Genomic DNA, 26,739 nt, shown 5'->3' with positions numbered 1-26,739 from the left:
TTATAGCTGTTGGGTTCCTAGCCTAGTAGAATTTCGATCATCCCTCATGTATTTGACAGTCATAAACCTAACACATTACAAGCTTATCATTGTATATTTTTTTAATTTGTACAAAATAATTTGAATTATTTCTAAAAGAGTGTAATTTTTATTTTTAAATTATACCCTATCTGCTTTAGCAAACCCTATAAAATAAAAACATATGCTTGTACAACTAGCGTAAAAACCTCACCAACCGATAAAAAATATAGGTTTAAAAGTGTTTAAGATTTAACATTGTTCTTATGGGATCACACTCAACAATTCTCATGGTGTGTCATCAATTAATACACTTGATTTCTTTGTCAAAATCTCCTTGTAGTATAGAGCAGAGAGCCAATTTGTACTTTTAAAATACACAATCTGATTTTTCTTGAAATCAACTGATGAGTTTCAATCATCAGCCACGCTAGCTTTGGAATTTGAAATGGAAGGGTATCAAAAAGGTTAAAAATACGATATGACAATTTAACATTTCCCTAGCATGATATACTTAAAATGACCGTCAAACCACTGTCAAGACAGTTGTCTTTATCTGGTTACATCAAGTGATTTAAAAACTAAACAAAACATCTGATCTGAAAAACCATCATTTTGTTTAATTTAAAATCTTTTGGCATCCTCCTGTTTCGACCTCCACAAAGACTAGTGTGGCTAACTATCAGTTTCTTTCTTAAGGGAAATGTCTCGTATCGATTCGATTTCAAGATAAACCAGGTTGTTTGTTTATACAATGCAATATAATTCTCGGATTCTAGATTATATTTATTTTTAAATCAATTTTTAAATCAGGAAGGCAAAGTAAAAATATTTTGATAAATAAATAAAAAATCTAATTAGAGACCACACTTAGCCCTTTAACTGCTACTTATGTCTTGACATGTATGTCTACAATATCCATGCTTGGAAAAGTTTAATCTGGCAGCCACAGCATTCTCAGTAAGTCAAATCTATAATTTTATCTCTGTTAAAAAAATAGTCCTCCCAGCTCAGTCAGATTCAAAATCTCTAAAATTGCTCGAAATACCAAAATGAGTACATTAAAAACTTGTTTAGTATATTCATTATACTATAAATTAAATTAAATTAATCTTTGCTATTTAGAACCAAGAAGTTTGTTTTTAAAATAATTAAAACACCAACTCTTTAAAAGTTTAATATATTTGGTAAAAATTTATAATACATATCTTGAAGTTTATATTACATATAAATATACAAATTAAAAATAAGGCACTTATTCTGAAAAACTACTATAAACACAGTATTATATTATTATTAAAACAATAGTTTACTTAATATACTTACCAATAACAATAAATGATCTCTACAAAAATATGTACAAGATTAAACTACAATAAACTTATATCAAAAGTAAGGCAAGTTCTTACTTTACAAGCACCAACATGATACACTATAAAATAAACATAGGTTCTTGCATTTAGTTTTAAAATATCACACATTTATCAGTACATTACCCCTTTGGTGAACTTTAAGGGTGATTCTGTTGGTTAAAGCCTTACTATGCTATACATTTATATACAGTAAATTGAAATATATGAATCACAGGTTGAGAAATGCCTCAAACACTGAAATAATGGTTGAGGCAACTTAAATTTCTAGCTGTAATAACATTACAATCTGTTAATCTAAATTATTCACAAGTTCAGTGTATGTGCATTAAAAACTATGAAAGACAATTAGTCTCAATTTACTATTTCTTCACACTGTATAATAATAATTGACAACAATCGCTTTAAAATCAATTACATTTAGTAATAAATAAACAGCATTGAAAATAGCAACCCTATTTTTACAAACGACTTTAAAATCTACAGTATTAGCATCTCAGTTTGTTCATTGGCAGTGATTATAATCAGTAATTATACACAGAACTGTAATTTTGAATGTACAACTATGGTTGACTAGGCTTAATTAATAGTCTAATTACAGAGAAGCCCTGTTAACGCTATAAAGCTATAAGGAAGACTTATGACTTATAAATGAATAGCTGCTGCAAACTTGTTAATTATCTGCCATCAATGAAGATAATTCCGACGGTGACTGAAAAACCGACTAAGAGAGTCAGCAATTTCAGCAATCGGTCTCGTCCTAAAAATACACAATACCGATTAATACATATAATTTCTATTTTAAACACAATGATATCTAACTTTTCTCTGGAATTTTATATACATTGTTTATTTTCAGAAAGACACTGAAAAAATTTACATCCTTTAATGATTTCTTACATTTATAGACAATAGAGTTTTATTTCTCAGTCAATACATAGCGTACATAGAGAATTGTCATAGATTTCAATATAAAGTCATCACTAAACATTTATTTAAGTAACACAAAGTTAACCAGTTCTTAATATAAAGATTCAGTAAGAAGTTTGAAACATTGTTGACTAAAAGCTATCATAATCTAAAACTGCTTTTACAATTTAAAATAATAATAAAAAACCCTATTTTATCTTAAAGGGTTATCAACAAATTAATTTACCGAATAGTATGCTTTCATTTACAAAGTATTTTTTATTTAATTTAAAAACCCTTTGCTGAACACCAATAATTATTATTTGTTGCATTTGAATAGTTTATTTTACAAATCATATAGTTTTTTCAAATTTGGAAGAGCTATGTTGTTTTATCTGTATAAAAGTATGTCTGGTATTATGTTTATTGGTGTTTGTATTGAGAAAAATTATTTTTATGTTTTGTGTAATATTTGCACAATTCATACATGTATAAACTCGATAGTCATGATTTTTGAATCCTGAAAAAGCTTCCTGCAAGGATCAGTGGAGGTTTTGTTTATTAATAATTCTTACAGTTTTTTTTTTATTTAGAATTTCTGTTAAAACTTACTAAAGTTGTTCCTCCCAAGATTCCTATACCACAGTTTACCAAACTTTGAAACATAGCATAATACACTTTTCTCAATACTTCAAAACTAATGGTATATAATACTACTCTCTTCAAGTTTTACTTCTTATTTCAAAAACATTACTTAATTATTATAATGCCCATTACTATAATTTTGATTCTTGATTGAAAAAATTATTATAATTTACTGTAACCAGAATATAAACAATCAACAAGAACGGAAAAGTTACAGTCTACTTAAGATAAGGTTATCTGTAACAACCTACGTACATAACAGCCTACTTGTCATGTTTATTATTCAATCAGTTAGGTTATCTATCATCTAACAATAGAAAATAACAATGAACGAAATATGTACCCAGTAACTATGGCTATAGTACAAAACAAAATATATCATTGCAAGTCTGGGTTGTGGCAAATAAACTGTAGTTTAACCCTTTCCGGGCCAGGCGGCAATATATTGCTGCCATAGATCGCGTCTGAAAAGTGCCAGGCGATATTGCCGTCGGTGACATACGTGAAAAGCGCCAGGCGGCAATATATTGCCACCTTAATATTCGTCGTTTTCTTAAATAAATACGACGTCAAATGATTAAAGTTTTATGTTTTTTGTCACGTGACATTATCAGCTGACTTGATCTATTGTTGTTAATTCTTTATGCTTTAGTGTACTAATCGTACTATTGTATGCTGGATTCTTCTCCATTATTTTATTTTGTAGTTGTAAATATTAGTAGTGTTAGTAGTTACCACCTGCTTAGCTATTGTGTGTAGTAGTTACAATGACTGACAATTTGCGATCTCACGGGAGTGAAATTGTAAGTAGCATATTTGTAAATAGAAAAAGTGTAAATAAATTTCAAATAAAATTGTGTAAATATTTCTTGGTAAATAGTGTTTTTAACTGTATTGAAACTGTTAATGGATACTACAATCATCTGTTTACCGACCGGTACATCCATAATGTGAATATTTATTTTGTTTCTTGCAGTGTAAGAGTCTGTTGCTTTATCATTTATAAAATGTTGCAAAGTACAATTATGCGTATTTATACAAAATGTGTCATAAAAAATTTATTTATGAGAGAAATAACACAAAATTTTGTATGGTTGTTCCTTTCTAAATGTACAATATAATAACATAGCTTCCCACAGTAAAATTATTTTTCCTTTTTTAGTTATTTACAAAAAAAAAAATTTTTTTAAATGTAATCCATTAAAACATTATTTTTTTTAAATTTTAAATTACTTAAAACTACATCTATATATATTTTTGTTGATAGTATATATATCTATACGAGTAATTTGGTGCAACTTTTAGGTCATTCTCTAATTTTTATGAAAAGTTATAAATTTTAATCTAAGAGACTGCAAAATCGCCAATTTTAGCCTGGCACTTTTGACTAGTCACAAGGTGATATGATATGTGAAAAAATTTTGCAACCTCTCATATTTGGTCCTGGCCCTGAAAGGGTTAATGCACTTAGGCCTGAGATATATTGCTTAAACTTCATACAAGTATAAGATTAGTTTCTTGCTAGAACACTAATATTAAAATTAAGTAATTAAGATCTCATTAAGCCGAAAGTCCAAGCTTGCAATGACATGTCTTGTACTATAGTGAGTTTCTATATTACATACTATAGTATTCATTACAACCTTGTGTGTTTTACATTAAAGTTAAATATAAAATTTATATTACGTATCAACAATAAAAAGAACATCACCTTGAGTCAGCTCCTTAGGCAGAACTTCAAAGCAGGTGATGTAAACAAAAGTGCCGCAAGCGATGCCTTGAAGCATGCCTGAGAACAGCTGTTGTCTCGGACTGGACTGAAATGTGTCAACAAATAGTCCCAACACAAGACCAGAAGGTGACATGAGGGCGAACAGCACATCCAGGGACAGCACCGAGGCCATGTGTAGCTTGGACTGGAGCAGGCTTAGCCCTACACTGAACGCCACAATCAGCTGCAGAAATAAGAGTTAGGTTAGATTTAGGATTACATATCCGTGCAATATCCCAAAATGATATCAGAGAGACAACATCTGACGACAGCACTGATACCATGTGTGCCTTAGTCCTCTACTGAACTAGTGTAATTACCTTCACAATAATTTTCTGTTAGAAGATGAGTTTTAATTATTGTGCTTATTACAATAATAATTTAATGTATCCAATTGCCTATAATTGACTAAAACTTGTTTCAACTACTTCACGTTATCTGTTGACGGTGCACATTTTAACTAGATTTTTCATTATTGCACAAAGCTGATGCCTCTCAACAAACTAATGTTTGTTGCTCCCGGCTTGTCCAAACACACCTTTAGAGTGGTTGTGGTTGCTTATGTGTTAACAGATTGTGTTGAAAAAAGTACCACTAGGGTTGGCATCTTGTAACTTTTTTTATAACAATATTATTTTGTAATTTAGCTTTAAAAAATTTCAATGTGTCGTTTTATTAATAGCAAATCATATACATTTTTTAAGTTTTCCTCTTTTTTATCACAATCTATGTGCAAAGTTTGATATCTGTGGCTACTTCCAGAGATAATTTTTGTAAAAAATACAAAATGGCGGCTAGTAGCTAAACAACACATTTCTTTACCTATGTTTACAGGACATTTTTGTTTGAAATTAAGAGTACTATGGCGAGAAATTTCTGAACACCCTATTTAATTTATAATGTTATTTATTGAGCAATAATCATGAAAAACAATGCCAGATTGCTCAATAATATTTGATGGACAAAGTGAACTTGGTTTTGCAGATGGTTACAGCAGTTATCTGACAAACCAGTCGGCTGAAATTGTTACTCTAACAAAATCTAGTATTATTAATATATTTTTCAAACAGTACTTCACTACTTCAACAGTACTTCAATTTTTCAGTTTTCTTTTAAGTTGAAAGTTAAAACTTTTAACTTAAAACCACTTTTAAAGACTGTACCTTATGGATCATTACTGCTGCAAAAATATTGAAGATGGACTCAATATTGTTCTGGAGACCGATAGCGAGGCCTTCAAATAGCGAGTGCAGGGAGAGCACAGTGAGCAGCAACACTGAGCGCAAGTAGGACGTGGGCTTCGGCTCGACTGTCTCAGGTAGATAAGTTGCAGACGGTTCCTGCGACTGTTACAACAAATAAGGCATTTCAACTAACAACGTGGAAACTATGTATTACAATTTAAGGTAAGTTTTGTTTCAGCACCTGAAACGATGATCGCTTACTTACAGCTCTTGCGGTGTTTCCACAGTTTTGATTGTGCACAGAGAGACTGACGGTAGAGCAGCCAGTATCGGTCATGTGTTCTACTGCCCCGTAACCAGTTGAAGACTCAAAAAAACACCCAGTCTGTCTTTGCTAATACAGCATGAGAAGTTAATAAAGACTTTAGCTTTAATTAAATTTGTTAGTTTTTCTAGACAGAAATTAGGTGAGTTACTTGTTCTTCCTTTAAGACATTTAACACTTAAAGCGCTGAAGAAAATTTGGCCTTGGTTCAATTAAGGTAAGAATTTCAAAATTAAAAAAATTCTGTTTTTGTCAAAGGTAATTTATTTTTTATTTCTTCAAAGAAAGCCTTTTTTAAAGGCTCTACTGGTTTTACATGTAGACACAAATTAATTTCAGCACCAATCCCTGCGTACACGCAGGAGTGCATAGAGAGATATAATATGAGAGGAATTCAAATGCAACCAAAAATATCTGATTGATTGTTCAATATCCATTAAGCATTCAATATTTTAACTTCGAAAGTATAAACAATGAGTCATTATTTTCGTTTTTGGGCTAGTCATTCTTCCTGTATTTGGATGACAATTCTTTGCAAATTCAAATGACAAAAAACAAGTAAAAACTGTTTCCCAAAACAACAAAAACGTGTCCTCTAAAATTTTCTATACAATCTATTACATAGATCACACATACACTCAACATAAAGAACACACACCCCTGTACTGCAATGTATGAATTCTGAAGATTTATTATTTAAAATAAATATTTGTGTTTCTTATTATGTTAGGTAGATTTCATAGAAAGATTGCTAGATTGAGAAGAAACAGGTGACATGCATACAAAACGTCTTGAGGGTCTCAACTGCTATTATCTATGTTGCGAGTTCTCAGAACCGGATGTAGCCAACCAACATGTGACCACACACCATGACACCACAGACCAGGCATCAGTTTTTATTAGAACTGGGGTTTTTTCATGTAAATTTTGTTATAAAAATGACATAAAATACATCAACAATAAACTGTGTAAGTAAGGAAATTTGTATAAAAATTGGGTACTTCAAATTGGGTATTCTTTATGTATTATGATATTTTTTTATTCATTGAAAATGTCCGATATTCTATAAAAAGGAACTTAATTTGGGGTAAGAACTAAAAGTGTTAATATTTAAAAATGAGGACCGATTGATTCCTGATTCAGACACATAATGGTATTATGTAAGCAAGAAACAAAATAGTTTGCTGATTCATTGAGCCATCTCTTAGACGAGTCATTGTGCTAGCAGGTCTTGTTTTCAACTTGATCTCTAAGTTAACTGATAAGCTAGTACAATGTGTTATTGTGCTTGTCTATAAACTACAGTTATATGATCTGTTTCCATTTTATTCTGTTATACTGACCAAACATTGATGACTATAGGACATGAAAGGATAACACAATTCTTACAAACAACAATAATACTTGTGTAGTTGCTTGATGGTGAATCATGATTTAAAACATTAATATATAAAAAAATTTAGTTTTTTAATGTGTTGTTTATTAATAGTTATAGACAGACTAAAAATGTCCCCCAATTTCTACATGATTGATAACCTCTAATTGGTTCCTCGTAATCTCTTAACCCTTTGTAACAGTTCTAAATTAATAAAATGAACCATATTGAAATGGTGTCTGTGGTAAATTGGGTGCCACGACCCACTATAGTGGCTTCTGTGAACAATGCATCATTGTCGTTTTGTTTTTGACATACTGTACAAAATCATAAATTGAATTACTCATAAAAGACCTCTTACTAATATCATATGCATACAATTTATTTTAATATACACTGTTGAACATTATTGTATTGAAATGTAGTGATTTGTAGACCTGTGGATCAGTTGGATCCATTGTTGTAGCAAACATATGTATAAAAAAATATGTACACAAAACTGTGTATATAGTAGTCTGTTGTTATGACAATATTATTTTGTTTAAAATTAATAATAACAGAACTGGCCAAAATATGTTTCAAATTAATTGCCAAAACGTATTCTCCGTTAACTTGAATAATCTCCCAATATATGTAGTTTTGATATCCCAAATAATGATTTAAATATTTTTATTTATAAAATTAGATTTCCTGAAAGACTGATCTAACAACACCCTGCAAAAAATATGAAAGATAAGTCATGAAATTTCTTACATAGGTTTATTCTCATGCCTTTGAAGTGCACTAAGGAAGAATATTTTTTCTCCGATACCAGTATTCCAGCCCACTGGCCTTTAAGTTTCCAAAAGGTTCCATAAGAAATGCATTGCTTCAAACACGTTATTAAACGAAAGAGGTCGCACCCATAGCAGTTTGTAGAAATTTCAAAATTCAATAGTATTATTATGATTAACAATATCTGCAGCATGGAAACTCGTCTTACACTTATATAAATATCTGTTAGTCTTTTAGTTGTTTTCAAAATAATTAAAATTTTGTTTTCCTCTGCACCCGATTTGGCAATATTCTTTGATACAAACATTGAAATGTATAGATACAATCACTACTTATAATAAATTCAAGTTATATCTAGCATGTTGTTCTTTTATTAGACACATTTTATTTTGAAGTACAAACAAATTTTTTATTTACATGTTTAAAAAAGTGCATGTGGCAATTTTCACATGAGCAACCTCCCATATAGTCTACATTTTATAGAAAATTGTACAATACTTGCAATATGTTTTATATTGATACAGTTTCACTTGCAGATCATTTACATAAAAGTTAGTGAAACTAATTACAGAATATTTAGAGAAGATTTCCTATTGAAGGAAAATACAAATAATAAAAGCAAACATGAGCAAATTGCCTTTACACAACCTCTCGCATTCAGGAAGGAGGTGCACCCTGTAAAAGTGTAAAATGAAAGAGCCTGTTAAATGTAATCAACTGTTCTGTGTAAACACTGTAATATGTAAACAAACCATATTTTTAATCAATTTAATTACCATTTTAGAATTATTTACATTTATAGTTTTGAACCCATAGAGTAAGCTTTATAGTAACAACAATTCTAATTTGAACCTTTTTTTGCAACTGTTGTTTGTTGTAGCAGAGTTTATCCAGAAAGAAAATTAAATACCTCTGAGATATTAATTGAGTTGTGTTCATTTTAAATAACTGGATCACTGTTAAGTACACTACAATACCTGGACTAAAGAAAGAATGGTAGCAACTTTAAGAAAATCTGTTGAGAAAAAAATGAGATAATGCGCTTTTAAAAAATCAAGTACCTAATAATATCTACTCTCATTGTGAAACAGCACCATTTGTGAGCTACAACAATCAGCTGGTTTAATTTCAGCTGTTCTAATCTGCTGATTACATTGCATTGTTGAACCATGGTTATAATATCCTTACCTAATGCAGAATTTAGGTTTGTTTTTATTAAAATATAAGAAATTTAAGTGTTAATAATCTATAAAAATAATAACTAAAAGGCGAATAGCACAAAAAATTTACAATGGGTCTGAAATTTGTATGAAACTCAGTCAAGATTGAATGGTAGCCTCTATGTCTCTTCAGTGGGTACCCCTCATCTGGGCTACTAGGTTGTGAATGAACTCTTTGAAAAATTCTTGAGTTCCACCCAAAAAGCTGCCTGCCACTCATTAGTTTTACCACTGCCAATTAGAATATTAAGGAAAATTGTCTCTATAATAATCCAGGGCTCACCCTAAGGCCACATATTTCCGAGTCTATGACAGGTCCACGCTGATTGAGTCTCTGAATTGGATTCAGAGTGTCCACTTCCTGCTCCTTGCATGCAAGAGCGGTCTGCTCCACGACCATAACCAACAGGAATCCAAATGCCACTGTGAACTCTGCAATTGGAAATTTTGTCTCCAACTTCACCTACACAATGGTAGATCCAAGAAATGAAAAGTTAGACGTGTTGCGATAATTTCAATAAAAGTTAAAAAGAAATACATTAAATTATATTTCAAAGAACATTGTAGGTTTTGAAACAACGCAACTAAAACTGTACCTCATTGAGCATATCAATAACGTTTGGCAGGAGATGCAACATCGCAGTGCCAAGGAACACTCCTCCAGCAAAACAGTTCAAGAGACCAATCAGTCTGGAGTACCTGATAACATAATTGGTTTATTTACACTTTGAATTGTTAAATTCTCAACTACAGTAGAGTCCCGTTAATCCGACCTAATTGGGACCGAGCCCTATTCGGATTATGTGATTGTTCGGATTAGCCAGAATTACAGAAAAATACGGTTTTTAAACTTGAGAATGGGTCTATTTTGTTATAGAATTATCAACATTGTTTATTAAAACATGTTTTCTGACTGTTGCATTGTATTTCTTGACAAATAAACGTGTTTGCGAATACTAAGCACATTTACCGTATTTAGTGTGAGAGTTCTATTGTTAAGCAATGTGAGCGTACTGGATATTGTACGGGTCCACGCGTTCAATAGTTGTACGAAACTACGCGTCATCCAATAGACTCTCTTTAATGCGACAGAAGACAATAACTGAATTTATGTCTTTTAACAATTAATATTGTACTCAATAATAATATCAGTACTGTACGTCCAATTTTTGTTTGATTTCACTTCTTAATACAGTAATTTAACTCATACTTAACCTATAAGTTTTAATTTGGTACTGTATTTAACTTCATTATTTATATACTGTACCGTACACAATTTGTCTTAATAAAATACTGTATGTCTATTTAATTAAAGTTTTCTTTGTTTATGTACGAAATGATGCACCCATTTTCATTTGTTATGTAATTAGTTCCTGTAACTGTTCATTATCGTTATAAATAATTCCTCCTGGACCTGTTCGGATTACATGTGTTCGGATTAGCGGGACTCCACTGTACCTACAAACCATTGGCCCATGAGGATGGGTGGAATAAGGTTCAAAAGGGATTGGCTTCTCCGTTTTTCTAAAAGAAAATTGTGCATATTGTGCAATCAACAAAGAATGTTGTTCAATGTGAGTTTCTTTTACATATTTGGGTACCTTTTTTGTTCAGTGTTTCAGTTGGTGTTGTGAGAACTATTACAAATAATGATGAAGATATATTGCTGTTTTTGGATTTAACTTACTCAGTTCTCTCTCAGTTAGTATTTGAGCAGCATGACTTGTCTGAAGAACTATTTTTGAACGAGAGTTGAATGCCATAACCATTGGGATACACACAGTTATCAAGTTGTCTCTAACGGTAAATCCACAGACATACATCAAACATTTCTAATACAATTTTATTTTCAAGTAGTCACTTTTTTCCTATCTTGGCAATGTTATGTACCTTTTCCCCAGAAATTATAGAAAATACCTGAATATATTTTTATTCAATTTTGTATTGGGCCTTTAACTACAAATGAATATAAAAATTACAACCTTGAAATAAGTTTTGCATTTATTGCACATTTTTAAAAGTAGCATTATTTTTATTCACATTATTTTTTCAGTATACAGAACAATTTCACCTGAATATGTTAAAGAAAAGTGCTAAATAAATTCCTGAGGAAAAGGTACAAAATATACTACTATTGAAGTAAAAGAGTTATGTTATTCAGTAGCCTTGCCGGTGCCGGATTTTATGAATCATTTATATTTTTGTAATGCATTGTTACTCTGTCCTACTTCCTACTGCCCCTCCTTGCTACCATTTGAAAGGCGTACATGATAAAAATCACATGAGCTAGATTGGTACTTCGCACGTCAGCGCCATGCCATTCTCCCTGTCGTCGAGAGGCTGCTTGCTCATCTAACACAGCTAACCTTGACTCTCGCACACTTCGCTTCCTAGTTCCTCTTGTCTCGCTATAAGGTAACAGCGCTGTTCTTACTTCATTGCTTGTTTGCGACTGTGCAGTGAGTGCACTTATGATTGTGCTTAGTGTGATTGTTGTATAATTGTTATAATAATACAAGTGACATAGTGTGCTATTACTTATTACAATATTTGTCAAAAATTTGTTTTCAGAACACAAAATTTTAACTGTTTTACAGTCTATACATATATGAGACAGTGATATATATAAAACAAAATGAGAGAAATGCAAAACCTACAAAAATTTTACATCATTATAATACTAGATTTAAAAGAAATGTCCCTCAGCACAAACTAGAATTTTTCAAAAAAATAACTGATTTTATGGGCCATAAATTTTTAACAAAAACTACCAACAAAAATAATAAATGAACAAAATCTTATTAAAATGAAAAAAGAGTTAAAAATATATTTGATAAATCTGGCTCTGTACTCCTTTGATGAGTTTTGGGAGGGAAGGTAGATTGGGAATGCCTGGTATGTAATTTTAGTATTTCATGTATATAAGCTTCTGGATTGTTTATTTCTTATTACATTGTATAATTTTAATTTTAAATTACATATAGATTAATTAGTATATTGTAAAAAACTTATTGACACTATTCATGTACACGCTGTACTATGTACGAATAAAGAATTTTTTAATCTTAAATATGCCAAGATGAAGAAACATATTTTTATGGACAGATGTCTAATAAAAATAGTACCAGTAACCGACAAATCTTTCGATAGTGGTAATAGTTCTGCTGACTCAAAAATGAAAAGTTTTAATGTTGATAATACCACCGTTGTGACTGCAATTCAATTATTGACCTCAAGCTCTGGACCAAAAATATCTCCTCACCCTGAGGAATTCTTTCGAACAGAATTGAGAGATATGACAGGTTATCTTATGGCCCATAAAAACCTAAACTCAAAGTGTACCCTTCTAGTAATGTAGGACAAAAATTAAGGAATTTTCACTCAAGTTGATATGCAAATTACAACTGGATTGAAAACAGTCCCACAGCAGATTTAATTTTTGGTTTTCATTGTTGTTTTTTTTTCTACCAATGATTCAAGAAAAAGGATCACACATATTATGCTTTTGTAACAACGGGATTTAAAAGTTGGAACACAGCTAATGAGTATTTTAAAGCACATAAGGTCTCAACGTGTTTTATATATATATATATAAAACTTAAATCACTGAGATCTCGGTTTATATATTATTCAATATATACCAGAGGGACAAACTCACTACTCCAGTGTTAACATAATTGAAGCAGGTGAACTGTATAACAGTCAGCTGGGGACTATGTTGCACATTCATTTCCTCCAACAAGAATTGATTATTATTGGATTATTGGAGTTTACTTGGACAAAATGTTTACATGAATTAAACCAATATGAATAGGGAATAAGCGTGATAGATGATTTATATGTAGTCTTAATGAATTAGATAAGGAAATATTGGAAACAAGCCGCTACAGTTAATACTAACTCCAATTCCCAGATATATTTATAATATCAATAAAGATTGATGAAAAACAGTACTCTCCCCACAGGTGCTCAAACCCGGGCCTCTCACCTGCCGAACAGCATGCCACCAACCAGTACACCACAGAGCCCTCAGAGTTCATAAATTATTTTGTGGGTTGTTTCTGTCAGTATTGTTTTAATAACTAACATATATGAGATCAGAATACCAAATACCTGTGAAACAACTTTTAAAATTCATTAAATCTGTAAAAGTGGCAATAGCTTTATCTAATACACATAAAGATTAACAAACAATAAAACAACTTTGAAAACAAAAACAAACAGACTTAAAAAATCTGGAAATAATTAGTACTAAAAATAACTAAAAATTTAAAAATTACTTTACTTTAAAAAACTAAAGTTATTTACAGCTGATACCAAACAAGTTTTTAAAGAGGCGCCAAATGAAACAGCTCTGAGGCAACTATGCAGCAACTTATAGTGATTTGGAAAATTCCAATCTCCACATTCAATTAGTTCCGTTTTTACAGGATGGATTTTTTATATTGCCTTAAATGGGGATGTTACTTTGACCATTAACATGAAAAACAATGTTTCCTAACATCTGAGAGGTTAGTGGTGGTTATTGGTCTAAACTACATCTCGGCACCTTATTCTGTCCTGTTGCTCCATATATGTTTCAAAGTTTTCCTACAGGAATGTAATTTTGGAACCCTGATGAACGCTGTTGAGCTATCCACGGCAACTCTTAGATAATTACAGTGATTTTAATACTTCCAATCTCTGCACTCAATCCTGTCCTGTTGCTACAGCAAAAATATTTTAAATTACCTCCAATAGAGACGTAAATCCGAAGCCAAATATGAAAAGTGATAGTTTATTAGCATTTCTGAGGTACATTTTGTATAAAACTGCATCCCTGCAATTTGTTTGGTTTCTTAGTATGGTTTTATACTGGTGCATACCTCAAAAAATTATTGTAGAACCACTTTGGGACAGCCCTTTATCATAAATGTTTTTATTTAAATCGGTTCATTAGTTACTGAAAAACTGATGTACATACGTATAAAAGAGAGACAAATTTGGTCAAATTGTGTAATCTCCTTTTTTTGAGGTAAGTAAATAAGTACTTATATTGATATCTCAATCAACCATTCATTGATAAGGTGTAGTGTTAGCATTACTGTTCAGCAAGTGAAAGATCCAGATTCAAGTCCTAGAGAGTACTTTTAGTTCATCAATCTTGATATTAGATTAGACTTTTGCCACTTATAAAAATTTAATTTTACACATTCATAAAATTTGTAAAAGCAACAATAGCCTAGTTTAATTTTAATAAAGATTGAATCACAAAAAGTACCTGCACCGCCTGGACTCAAAACCGGATTTCTAACTTCTGTCACATACACTAGTTTGGTTATTTAAATACATAAGTGACAGAAAAATAATTGAATCGTAAAAAGTAAGGGCTCTGTGGTATAATACTCACCTGGCAAGTGAGAGATCCATGTTTGGGTCCCAGCTGAGCATGTACTTTTTGTGATTCAATCTTTATTGAAATTACATATACTTTGTATTAATATATTATATATATATACTTTGTAATTACATTTTTATTGTAATTTTATATATATATATATATATATATATATATATATATACATTGTACATTGTATATATGCAACCTACATTTACTTTCATAAGTAAAACATATTGGTATCACAAGAAGCACCTGAGAATCAATAAAACATAGTTCTGTAACTTTAGATGTGTAAACAAAGAATGAATACTCAGCTAAATGATATTAGACTTGGTATTGAATAATGCAAATTCAACAAAGCTTGTTTGATTCATTGGAAAACTGAGTTGTCATCATGAGTCATTGTAATGATTGCACATTCAATGAGATAATAACTTCCTAGTACTGATAATATAATTCTTGGCAAAACCACATATCATTTAGGAATATTTCAGTAACACTTTTTATTTTCTTTCTTGTTAACTTATTATTCTATAAAAAAATAAATGACATTCTTAAAACAAGAAAATCAATATTTTAAAAAATATTCTAAAACCATTAAAATTCTGAGAATTTTAAAGCAACACTTAATATATTATAACATAAATATATTAAGAAAATAAGTATAAAAATACTACCTTTTCATAATTTGTAACATAAAATATCATATTAAAAAATGTACTGATTCTTTTACGTCTATTGGTCAACTGTTTTTTAGTTTCCTATTTTATAATTTTTATGAATGTCATACAATTTGAGTTTTTGTGTAGTGAAATATATGACTTTCTTGAAACATTAAATATAATGCTGTTAAAATATATATGAATGTATTGAAAAAGTGTATACCACACAGAATATGTGATTTGGCAGTGTTTGTTAAGTATGTATTGGGATATCAATTTTGCTTTTCCCATGTGTATTACGACTATGTATATTTTCTCTGATGACAAGTTCATCTAAGTTGTTTTTTCATACATCAACATTCTGAAAATATATAACTTCACCACAGTTAACACTTTCAGTCTAATGAACAATGTGCAACAATGCTCCACAGGGCCAACACATTGTGCGAATCATTATTTTTGTATCAATAAATGTCATTGAATAAAGAGGAATTTCCCCACATAATTAAAGCCATACATTAAATGTAACTCAAAAAGTCCAAATTATGCTATTCTAAGGTATATACTGAAACAATATCTCTTAATTTCCAGATAAGATAAGTATACCCTAAAAATTTTCCCACAAACAAAATCAATTTCTAGGAATGCCCAATTCAATTTTCAATCAATGTGAATGCTTAATATTTTACTGATCTATTTTCTATATTTTTTTATAAACCTACTAAAATTAAATGGGTTTTTTTTGTAGTTACAAAGAAGGTTATTGGCCGAGAACCAATATAGTGCACTATCAAGAGCTGATTTCACAATCGCCTGTAAAGTTGCAAATCTTGGTGCCTTCTTGGTGCTTGGAAAGTAGTGTTGTATCATCAGCATAGGAAACAACTGCATCAGCCATGACATTAGATGGAAGATCATTGGCCGCCACAACAAAGAATAACGGTCCAAGAACTGAGCCCTGCGGAACACCTATCTTAACACAACTTAATTCTGAAATCTTATTGTTGATTGAAACAAACTGTCTTCTGTTATTCAGATAAGATAAAATTAAATTAAATGTTTAACTCCATAAAATTCTAATTTCATTAATAAAATATCAAACGGGATACGCAATCAAATGCTTTGCATAGGGCACAGATAGAAAGCAAAACTGTATCTTTATTTTCAAAAGCCTCTAATGTTTAATTTATAATTTCCACTCCTATATAAACTTACAATTATTAAATTCAGTCATTTAATTTAATACAACTTAATTCACAATTCAGCTCTGAAGTAAACTGGCTAAGTTGATTTTTGAATCTTTGTTCCATTTCTCACAAAAATACCTGCAACGCCATTCTTTAGGATGTTCCGTATCTTTATTGTGCATGTTGAATATGCCACTCTCACCCATGATATCGAGCTTTGTCTCCAGCATCTTCGTTAAATTATCTCTCAATTCAATCAATTCAATGATAGCCTTCAAAACATTACTGTCTCCTGAACTGTTGTCCACATCGCTATTTACCAACAACGCCCGGTACAATTTCCGCATCCAAACAATGTCCTAAGGGAAGTATTTTCACTGAGGTCATTCCAAAACATTTTGCGAGAAATACATCACCACATTTGACCACGGCACTAAACAGATTAATGGCCGCAACATAAGCAGTACACATGTCCAACATTGTAGATACCGCACAATATGATAATATAAAAAGTAATATAAAAATATAAACTGGTCGAAATAAACAAATTATATAATCGGAAGTAAATTAGCAAAATATGTAGGTTATATCGATCAGAATGGACATGAGTATGCCTGAACGGATTATCTGATAACGAGCTCTGATCCTATCAAAGTCTAGATAAGGACCGAAGGACTGGTATAATATTTGGTTCATTTTATAAACAAAATCTTTTACCCTACTGTATCCATAATTAAATCTATATAGTATTCCTACAACTAGTATATCACATTCAAACTTTAATCTAAGACATCTTAATTTATCAAGTCCATTGTAAATTGAATGATATATTTCTCCAATGTTACCAATGTCATTCCTGCCATAATGATCAGTATATAAGAACCCTCGATCATACTGCAAGCATTCGTTGCCACATACTCCCATCCAGCATTAGGATTCACCACTGATGACACATAGTACTGCCAAGAGACATTGTCCATTAAACTTGTCAGCATACAACCATACTGTATGTTGCAAAATTAAAATTCTTTTTATTACATCTATTTTGTTTATTTTCCACTTTAGAGTCATTTTTATTTTCAGTATTATTTATTAGTTTATTCTTGTTCCTATGTTTTTCTTTGAATTTTGTCTTTTGGTTTTTGAAACAGACTCTATTACTGTGTTCTTGTTTTGCACATAAAAATATTATATGTTAATCCTAATAATATTACAAATGCAAAACATTTTTGTTAAGAATGATGTTTGGATATCTAAATATTTGTAGCTTTGGGTGTTTGGATGTTTTGATACTCAATCACACAAAATCTAGAGTACAGATTTAAACAAAATTTGGGATGGTAATACTTGGATGTCAGAGTAATATACACACATATTTTTATTCCAAAATACTACTACTTATTATAAAATATTTATTCCATAATTTGGTATTTCCATAAACTAAATATTATATGTCATTGTGTACAACAAATAGTTATGGCAGTAACATTTGTTAAGAGGGAGCAGTGGGTCCATTCTGCACTGATAAAAATACGGTTCTGATTAGATATGAAAAAAATTGTATAACTCTTAGAAGACCCAAGAAAATAGAATGATAAAGTGAGCAGAGATTGGAAAGCAAGGGCATACAGTGTACTACTCAGATTTACATATATTCATACTTATAAAGAATCACTATCAAGGGTACAAGCAAAAACAGGGAGCTAGATGGCCCACAAAATATGCATGCATTATGTATAAAAACTTAACTGTGGCGACAAAAATATAATTTACTCAAACCAGAATTGTTCCTGCAAATGCAAAACATTTCTTTTTTAAATCGTAATAGGGCTCCCCATCATATTACATTATAAGAGTTTTCACTAAAGACCCTACAGACTTAATTATTTCTCTACACTGGCATAAATATTTCAACAGAAATCATAGGAGATATTCTACCAGTACTTATAAAAACTATTTACACTTAAACTTCAGGGCCTCAAAATATTGTTCTTTACTTTCATAATTATTCAAGAACCAATAAAAATCAGAACATTGAAATACATTTCAGTAACCATCCCTTGTCAATCAAGTGTTTGGTATGCCATTTAAAATAGATATACTTATAATGTCCCAGTCCAGTTGTTCGTCATGAAATTGCATGTCACGCTGTGGGTAATTGCTAAGTTAATTATAATACATCAAATTTAAAATATTATTAAATTATTTTTGAATTCTTTTGTAGTTTTTTTAATCATTATCCGAGGTAAATCAGTATTTTTTCCTGAAAGCCTCTTTTATAAGAAATAAACATGTTAGATCTATTTTCTTGTGGAGACAAGTAAAAAATTGTAAAATAAAAAAAAATGATAAAAATAAGTAAAAATTTCTTGACTGACCTGAACTCTTTGGCTGAAAAATGTTTTTTTTTCCTTTGCGGCACTGACTATCTATCTTAATAGGTGGTTTTTTTCACATATCACACCCAAAATAAGGACTCCCTTAAATGATTAAGCTCTTAAAATAATCAACTTACTGTGTCCGTTTGTCCGGGTCCCTCTCAGTGCGATAGCTCTTGATGACAATCATCGGCAGAAGTGCAAACATGAGAGTAAACAGAAACAATCCCACGACAAAACTGCCCTTGACCACCGTGGTCCATGATTCCTCTGCAACAGAGCAACATTACAGATACATGTACATAAATAAGACTGCAATCAAATGTTACTATTTTAATATAAGTTTTCACTATTCCTTAACACGGTTACTGCATTACCATGAAGTCAAAGTATTAATTAATGAATACTAGTAACAGGTTACTCATATAGAAATTAGTTTTTCCTCCTTTAGATACCTTTGCATGATTTCTAAAATTCCAGTTGCTTGAACAACACGCTGTTGAACCTTTTTTTCAAATTTATAAGTGTGTCAGTTTCGCTTCACTTTTTATAAAATGGTAAACATTTGCAATTACTTCACGTGTTTGTATGTATATAATCTTTCAACGTCCAATTTTTCTAAATAATGAACACACATTAATACATTGTGGATTTGCCCAAGACAATGTTTTTAGGACAGCGTGTATACAAGGTTGCAGGATGAAGTAAACATGACACAGCATGGCAACTGACTGAGCTACTCCATTCTCCACCACTTTTTCGACTCCTTGCCTTCTGCGCATCTCGAGGCCACCGGTCATGCTATATCTGACTCAGAGTAATACAAAATAAACAAATTAAAACAGTTTAATTTTAATTCTATACTCTTGGGCTTAGACCTACTTCTTAGTTTTTGTTTGAACATGTGACAGTTTGACCTCCTTCCTAGGCATGAGATATGGTGTGACGGTAATTTGCTCACGTTTACTTAATTTATAATTTTTTATTTTCCTTCAATAGGAAATCTTAAAAAGAAATCTGTGATTAGTTTGACAAATTTTGTCTCAGTGTATACCACATTAAATTATCTGTAAATAAAATTGTTAATAAATAAATTTAATGTTTTAATCTTTTGTTTGTTTGATTGATTTCAGTATTGCTGCCAAATGCATTAAAATGTTTGACAACTAACATTTGATTTGTTTTGTATGCAGTATTACAGTATACTGGTTATCGCCCGTGTTTCTTTCGGAAAAGGTTAAAGTTTAATAAGTAGAGTAAACAATTAACAATCACAACATATCACCACTATCATCTCGTAAAAATCAATGTAACCACTCCCCAACTCGTGTACCATACATAGCATGTGACATCCAAGTACTTTGAGTAATGCCCACAGGATTGCACCACCAATTGGACAGCTATTTTATAGACATTTCTAACATAATAGATAAGTACCACAAAATAACAGCTGAAAAAAAAAAATAAAAAACAGTTCATAACATGAAAACAAGTGTACTTGGGCTTGGCGGTTGTTCACAAAAACAAAGTTGCATGATGTATCTCGGATGTTCCACCTGTTCATCAAAGTTATTTGTGATCTCCATCCCCTAAAACCATGTATATTTTTGTTCAAGAGGATGAGCAGAATGCGTTAATAACGTTGAAATTTTTATTTCCCATTCCAGCCGTTTTTTTCACTGATATCAGAAAGAGTGCGCACTCCTTCTCTTGACATCGCTTCTTCTTGGGAGGTACAAAACAAGTTCAAAAGATCATCATAATAACGTGTAATTTTTACAGTGAGTCAAATAAAGTATGTTCTTTCTAATAATGTAGTGTTTTTAAGTCCCCAGCAAGAAAAACTCTTTCAAAAATAGTGGCCTCTTGATAATACCAAAGTATCACCATCTCTCGTTCAAGCTTCAGATGAGAATATTAGCTCAACATTTCGCAGTAGTAGGTCTGGTGGTGCTGGTGATGAAATGGTAGTGCTTTTTATAAATTATTATTCATGTTTGTATTTATTCATAACAGTATAATATTATACATGATTCTTTTTTTAATTTAATTGTTTTTCACATGGTATAGCTAAAAATACATACTTACAATTCTGGATGAAATTAAAAATTTAGTAAGGGTAGACTTTAATAAACACTGTTATTCAGTTGTTTTTATCGAATGTATCAATAAAATTGTTTCTATCAAATTATGATTTATTAAGTTTTTTACACGGTACATAATTGCCTTTCCATAACAATTCAATTTATATTTCTGATCAGCCTCTCTAGAATTTGATATTTTACTGATAGGTACTATCTCGAGGGATGTTTTTCTTTCGTTTCCTTCGGTGCTACCCCGCGCTGATGGCCGGAGGCACTCGTCTCAACTCGATAACAACTAATTAATTTGTAGCTCGAAATTTAAGAAAAACGTTGTTCATTTGGATCAAAATTCTGCTCATTTCAGTATTATTTTTCATTTACGTTTACAAAGATGGCGCCGCATCTGATGACGTCATCACGAGGTTGAATCATGGTCAGAAAAGGTCACGTGATGCCCGATGTGGATGTAGAACATGGAAATATTGCTCCGCGCTTCAACAGTTGTTCCATTTTTTATGTTCTATAACTTTGTTATTTCTCATTTCCACCCCGTCAAACCTTATATTGTTTTGTTCTGTAGGACGATTCCAATAAGTTAATAACGCGAAACATGTATTTTGCCGCTCCGGCCGTTAATGTGACAACTACCCAATATTTAAATATATATTTTGTATTTTATTTTTACCACAAAAAGATGTATATTTTTCATTTTATAGCCAAGTAAACAAAACACAAATTATGAAGATCTTGTAGTGGTAATTCGGGTAGGGTACGATAAGCGGACCCGGTTTTTTATATCGAAATTGGCAAACGATATTACTTAATCATAACCATCGATATAATCAATCGATACTGATTAATTATTTTTAATGATTAATTAAATAATCTATATCAATAGCTGTAAACAATTTCAAATAATACTCTTAATGTAATATTACAATTTTATGTAAGTAAAGTTTGATTATTAAAAATGACAGTCAATTTTAGAAAACTACACGACATTGCTTTAGAAGATGATAAGACATGTATTTCATGACTTCAACATTGTTGGACTCGTGCGGAAAAACCCATTATGTGAAATTTGGTTATAATAATTTGTTTGATCACTGTAAATATTAGATTCATATTTTAATTTAAAACATATGATTGTTATTTAGAACTATAGATACTTATATCGATTGATAGTCTAGGATTTGAGATGAGAATATTAGGTATCGATGAATGCATCTTCGATATAAAAAACCGGGTCCGCTTATCGTACCCTACCCGGTAATTCAACATTTTTTCTAAATAGCAATTTAAGGAGTAACGCAGCATTAAGCAACACACAGGGATTTATATATTATAGCATAATAAATCTACTCACCTGACAAGTTTTCAAAAACTTCCATTTTCTATGAAACTGAACTGTACAGAAGTTTAGTTTGAGGTTAGATTATATTATTCAAGTAATTTTGCAAGAGTAAAGGACTAATAATTTAAAAAATGAGCCTTTGAGTCCTTACTAAATAATTTAACTTTTTATATACAAGACAACTACATGACTCGCTTAGCCTTACTAAACTTAAAAATCAGACTGACAGTAAAAATCGTAGGTTAAAACAATATTTATTATAATAATGAATAACAAAAATAAAATAAAACTAAATAACACAGTAGTTGAAAAAGAAAAGATGACATGCACGTAGGAACATGACAAGTTTCATTAGCACAAGAGCGAAATATAAAAAATATGAAAAATTCCGTTTTGTCAAATCAAATAGTGTACAACATAAAACAAAATCAGAACCAAACTGCTCTTTATTGTTATTTATTTTCCATGTTATTTATGCAGAACAGAATACATTTTCTTAAACAGCTGATTTGTGTGAGTTTGCGATGAAGGCAGGCAATTTCTTTCCACATACTATTTTTCTTGTAAGAAACTTTACACTACTCTCGGATCAGTATAGTATAAATAACCGAGTTTGGAAGTTAAACACATACTACCTAGTCGAGCTACAATAATGGGAGTTGTATTAAAATTTAGCTTATTTTCTGCGTTTATTGTTATAAAGCAAATTAGAAACAGTCACTTCCAGCTGTATCAATAAAATAGAAAAATGGTACCTGTTTAAGAGCTTTTGATTCAAACTGCAAATTGGAACATTTATTAAGCGGGAACTTAAATATCCCATTAAAACCAAATGTTTATACAAGATAAGTATAATTTTAGAACTATATGAACAAATTGTTAATAAATGATTTTTAAGTATCTTAACTTATAATCTTGATTGGGCGTTTTAAAACATTAGGCATCTGTCACATCATGGAGCTCCTAAATCACTATCTTGGTTGTTTCATTTTGTAAATCACTATTTAAAACGTTTACATTTTTGAACAGATTTAATTGAGCTCGTTTTGTTAATTTTCCAGGGCTGGGGCGGCGCGGCAGTTGCTCATTTAAATCAACACACTGCCAACTACCTATTTCTAAATCTCATTAGTTTATATGTGAAATACAACAGTTTGTGTAAGAAGAAGGCGCTAGTTGCATGAATTATGACGCAAGTTGTATGCAAAAGTATGTGAAAAGACTTGCAAATCCACTTAAATATCCCAATGGAATACGTTAATAATAGATTTGATGAAATATAAATTAACATAATCCAAAACTAGTACTGTGATAGAAGTTCTTAATTGACCAGTCCCTCTCGAATACAAAGCAGTTCCAAGTTTGTGAAATATGAAATATGGATCTTGTACGTATCTACGAGTATACATACAACTTTTAACAGTTTATACAGGCACCAAAAACACGCAACAAATTGTTTGCCAAACTATAATAGATAAAATTTTGTACCCGACAAATGAATGGTATCCTGTACATCACCTTTATACAGGGTGTCCATAAATTACTCTATCAAACTTTACCATTAAATTTATCAGGTCAAAATAAATCAGAAATAGAAAATGAAGTATAAGTATATCGCTTAATTTATCATAATATGTCTTGTCAGATAGTGTTTTTTTAGAAAAATATTTCGTAAGGGTATAAAATTCTAACTTGTAAAAATTGTATTGTATAATGAAAACTTGTTTTAAAAATCGGTGTAACATATTAAATTACAAAATAACGGCCACACTAATGTTTAAAAATATAATAACTACCAATAGACAAATATGAGTAATATGGGTTCCTTTCGGATGAACATTTTGTGGTTCCAAATTTATTTTACAACTAAAAATAATCAAGTAGTAAAGGTTTTACTGAGCCCTATCCCTCATTTAATTACTTATCAATTTATTAAGTAGTTTAGGCGATTATTAGCAACCAACTAATAGTTTAATTTAACCGCTGAAATTATCTGCTCATTGATATTTTCATTAGAAAAAAACCATAAAGTAGTTGAATTGATATGCGTGTGCTTAGAAAATAAAAGTTAGCCTATTGTTTGGCTATCTTTTTAGATGTTAGTCAAGCGTTTGATAAGGTGGAACATACTGGTATATTGTACAAAATTAAGAGATTTTTGCCTCGTTTTACTTTTTCAATACTAGAATCATATCTTTCAAACCGATCATCATATTTCAAATCAAATAGATGTTCTTACTCAGCAACATCCAATAGAATCCAGAGTTCCTCAAGGAAGTAAACTTGGACCAATTTTATATTTACTATATACCGCTGACCTCCTGGAAAATGATCACACTCTAATTGCAACTTTCTCAGATGATACTGCAGTTTTGTTAGTCCATAAAGATTGTATTCGAGCATATCATTACTCACAACAGAGCTTAGATCCAAATTACTAATTGGTTTAAGACATGGAGAATAACAATTAATTAGAATAAATCAGTTCACATAACGTTTACACAAAATTCGCGTCCTTCAGTTACATTGAATGGCGTTCATTTACCCCAAGTAACTAAAGTAAATTACGTAGCCACCCATACAGCACAAACCTATCCAGTGTATATGCATTTATGTCCATCATGGATATCCACGATATACAATTGATATACATTGGTATCCACAGGATATACACAAGCTATCCAAATGTCCCGATTCTGTATATTTCGTGTATACACACCATGTACATCCTGTAGCTCTACTGTGGATATTCTATCTACATTTGATAAATCCACAATATTATACATTGTATCTCCACCACGGATATTAACGATATACAATGGATATACAGTGGTAGCCACAAGATATCCGTATAAATAACCAAACTAACATATGATCGGAAGACCAAATACATGTCAAACGACTTTTATTTACATTAATTAACTTTGTATAAATGGTAATAGCCAAATTTAAATGTTTATTGTTATGTGTGGCAGATATGGCCAAATACAAAAATAATAGAATCGTAAATAGTAAGGGCTCTGTGGTGTAATGAGTCCTGGCGAAGCAAGTACTTTTAGTGATTTAATGTTTATTGAAATTACACACACACACACACACACACACACACACACACACACACACACACACACACACACACACACACACACACACACAAAGTTTGCGTTGTTTGGACGTTTATTATACAAAACCCACTTACAGAATGTGATTGAATTTGGTATGCACAGTACTTATTATACATAAGTATCGCCCAAAATACTCTTAAAAGTTTGTTTAAAGAAAATGTATTGATTGTACATATAGGCAATATTTTTTATTGCTGGACGAGTCACAAAGTGTAACGTGCCACGCAGAATCACAGAATTTTTATTTGCTTAGTAAATATTTGCTATCTGTGTGATACAAATATTAATGAGTAGTACTATATAATTTGTATTATAAATGGCAACAATGGTAAATATTTACTAATTAGGCTTTTTAATTTATTCTGAGCATTTACTTATTGAACTAAATTATACAACCGAAATGAGTCCGTAACTATAGCGAACTTACGAGTGGAATTACAAAGCCGGACACCAGACACTAAATGTTTTTGTTTACGACAGAAGACCATCGAGGGGAAACCATGGTTATTTTTCACGGATGAGGGATAAGATGTAGATTAGGTATATATATATATAAAATTTTTAGATTAAGCCAAGGAAATACGATAGTCTACCAAACAGGGATTGGGAAACAAGAGCATATAGGTACTGTTATGTATGAGGTTTATACGATATTCACACCTTTGCATAAAGTATACCAAGGGTATAAACAAAGGCAGCGAGCCGGGTGGCCCGCAAAGTAGGTATACATTTCTTTTTAGGAAATTAAAGTAAATTAATCGTAAATATTATTAGTAAATCTCGACAGTTTGAGAAGTTCATTACTTTGTGTGTATGTCCGATTAGGTTTGTCCATACACTATCTTGTAAACTGACTTATCTTGAAGAGAATTAGCACCAATATAGGTCTAATGATGAGCAAGTCATAGCCGGAAATTAGGAGTTTTCATTCAACACCCATATTAGAAGTAAATTAAAAGCCCAGGAAGTAGAAGCTTT

At 31.0% G+C, this 26,739-nt stretch overlaps 1 protein-coding gene across 3 annotated transcripts in view; it reads right to left on the bottom strand.

Moving 5' to 3' along the window:
* Positions 1 to 1,182: 1,182 nt before the first annotated feature.
* Positions 1,183 to 26,739, bottom strand: part of LOC124365901 (zinc transporter ZIP1-like) — a 31,325-nt gene continuing 5,768 nt past the window's right edge. Inside the window, exons 1-8 of one of the 3 annotated variants that reach the window (XM_046822017.1) lie at positions 22,649 to 23,089; positions 19,336 to 19,468; positions 10,188 to 10,290; positions 9,875 to 10,054; positions 6,163 to 6,291; positions 5,877 to 6,059; positions 4,654 to 4,897; positions 1,183 to 2,148 (exon numbers count right to left, since the gene is read on the bottom strand). In XM_046822017.1, the coding sequence (XP_046677973.1) occupies positions 2,066 to 2,148; positions 4,654 to 4,897; positions 5,877 to 6,059; positions 6,163 to 6,291; positions 9,875 to 10,054; positions 10,188 to 10,290; positions 19,336 to 19,468; positions 22,649 to 22,673 (1,080 nt within the window). In that variant the 5' untranslated portion in view covers positions 22,674 to 23,089 and the 3' untranslated portion in view covers positions 1,183 to 2,065. Of the gene's footprint in view, positions 2,149 to 4,653; positions 4,898 to 5,876; positions 6,060 to 6,162; positions 6,292 to 9,874; positions 10,055 to 10,187; positions 10,291 to 19,335; positions 19,469 to 22,648; positions 23,090 to 26,739 lie in introns of those variants that run through there. The other 2 variants (XM_046822018.1, XM_046822019.1) reach the window with 2 other exon arrangements.

This window comes from Homalodisca vitripennis, chromosome 7, assembly GCF_021130785.1.
Source record: "Homalodisca vitripennis isolate AUS2020 chromosome 7, UT_GWSS_2.1, whole genome shotgun sequence".
NCBI lineage: Eukaryota > Metazoa > Arthropoda > Insecta > Hemiptera > Cicadellidae > Homalodisca > Homalodisca vitripennis.
Note: the sequence above shows the minus strand (reverse complement) of the source record. Positions and strands in the feature narration are given on the sequence as shown.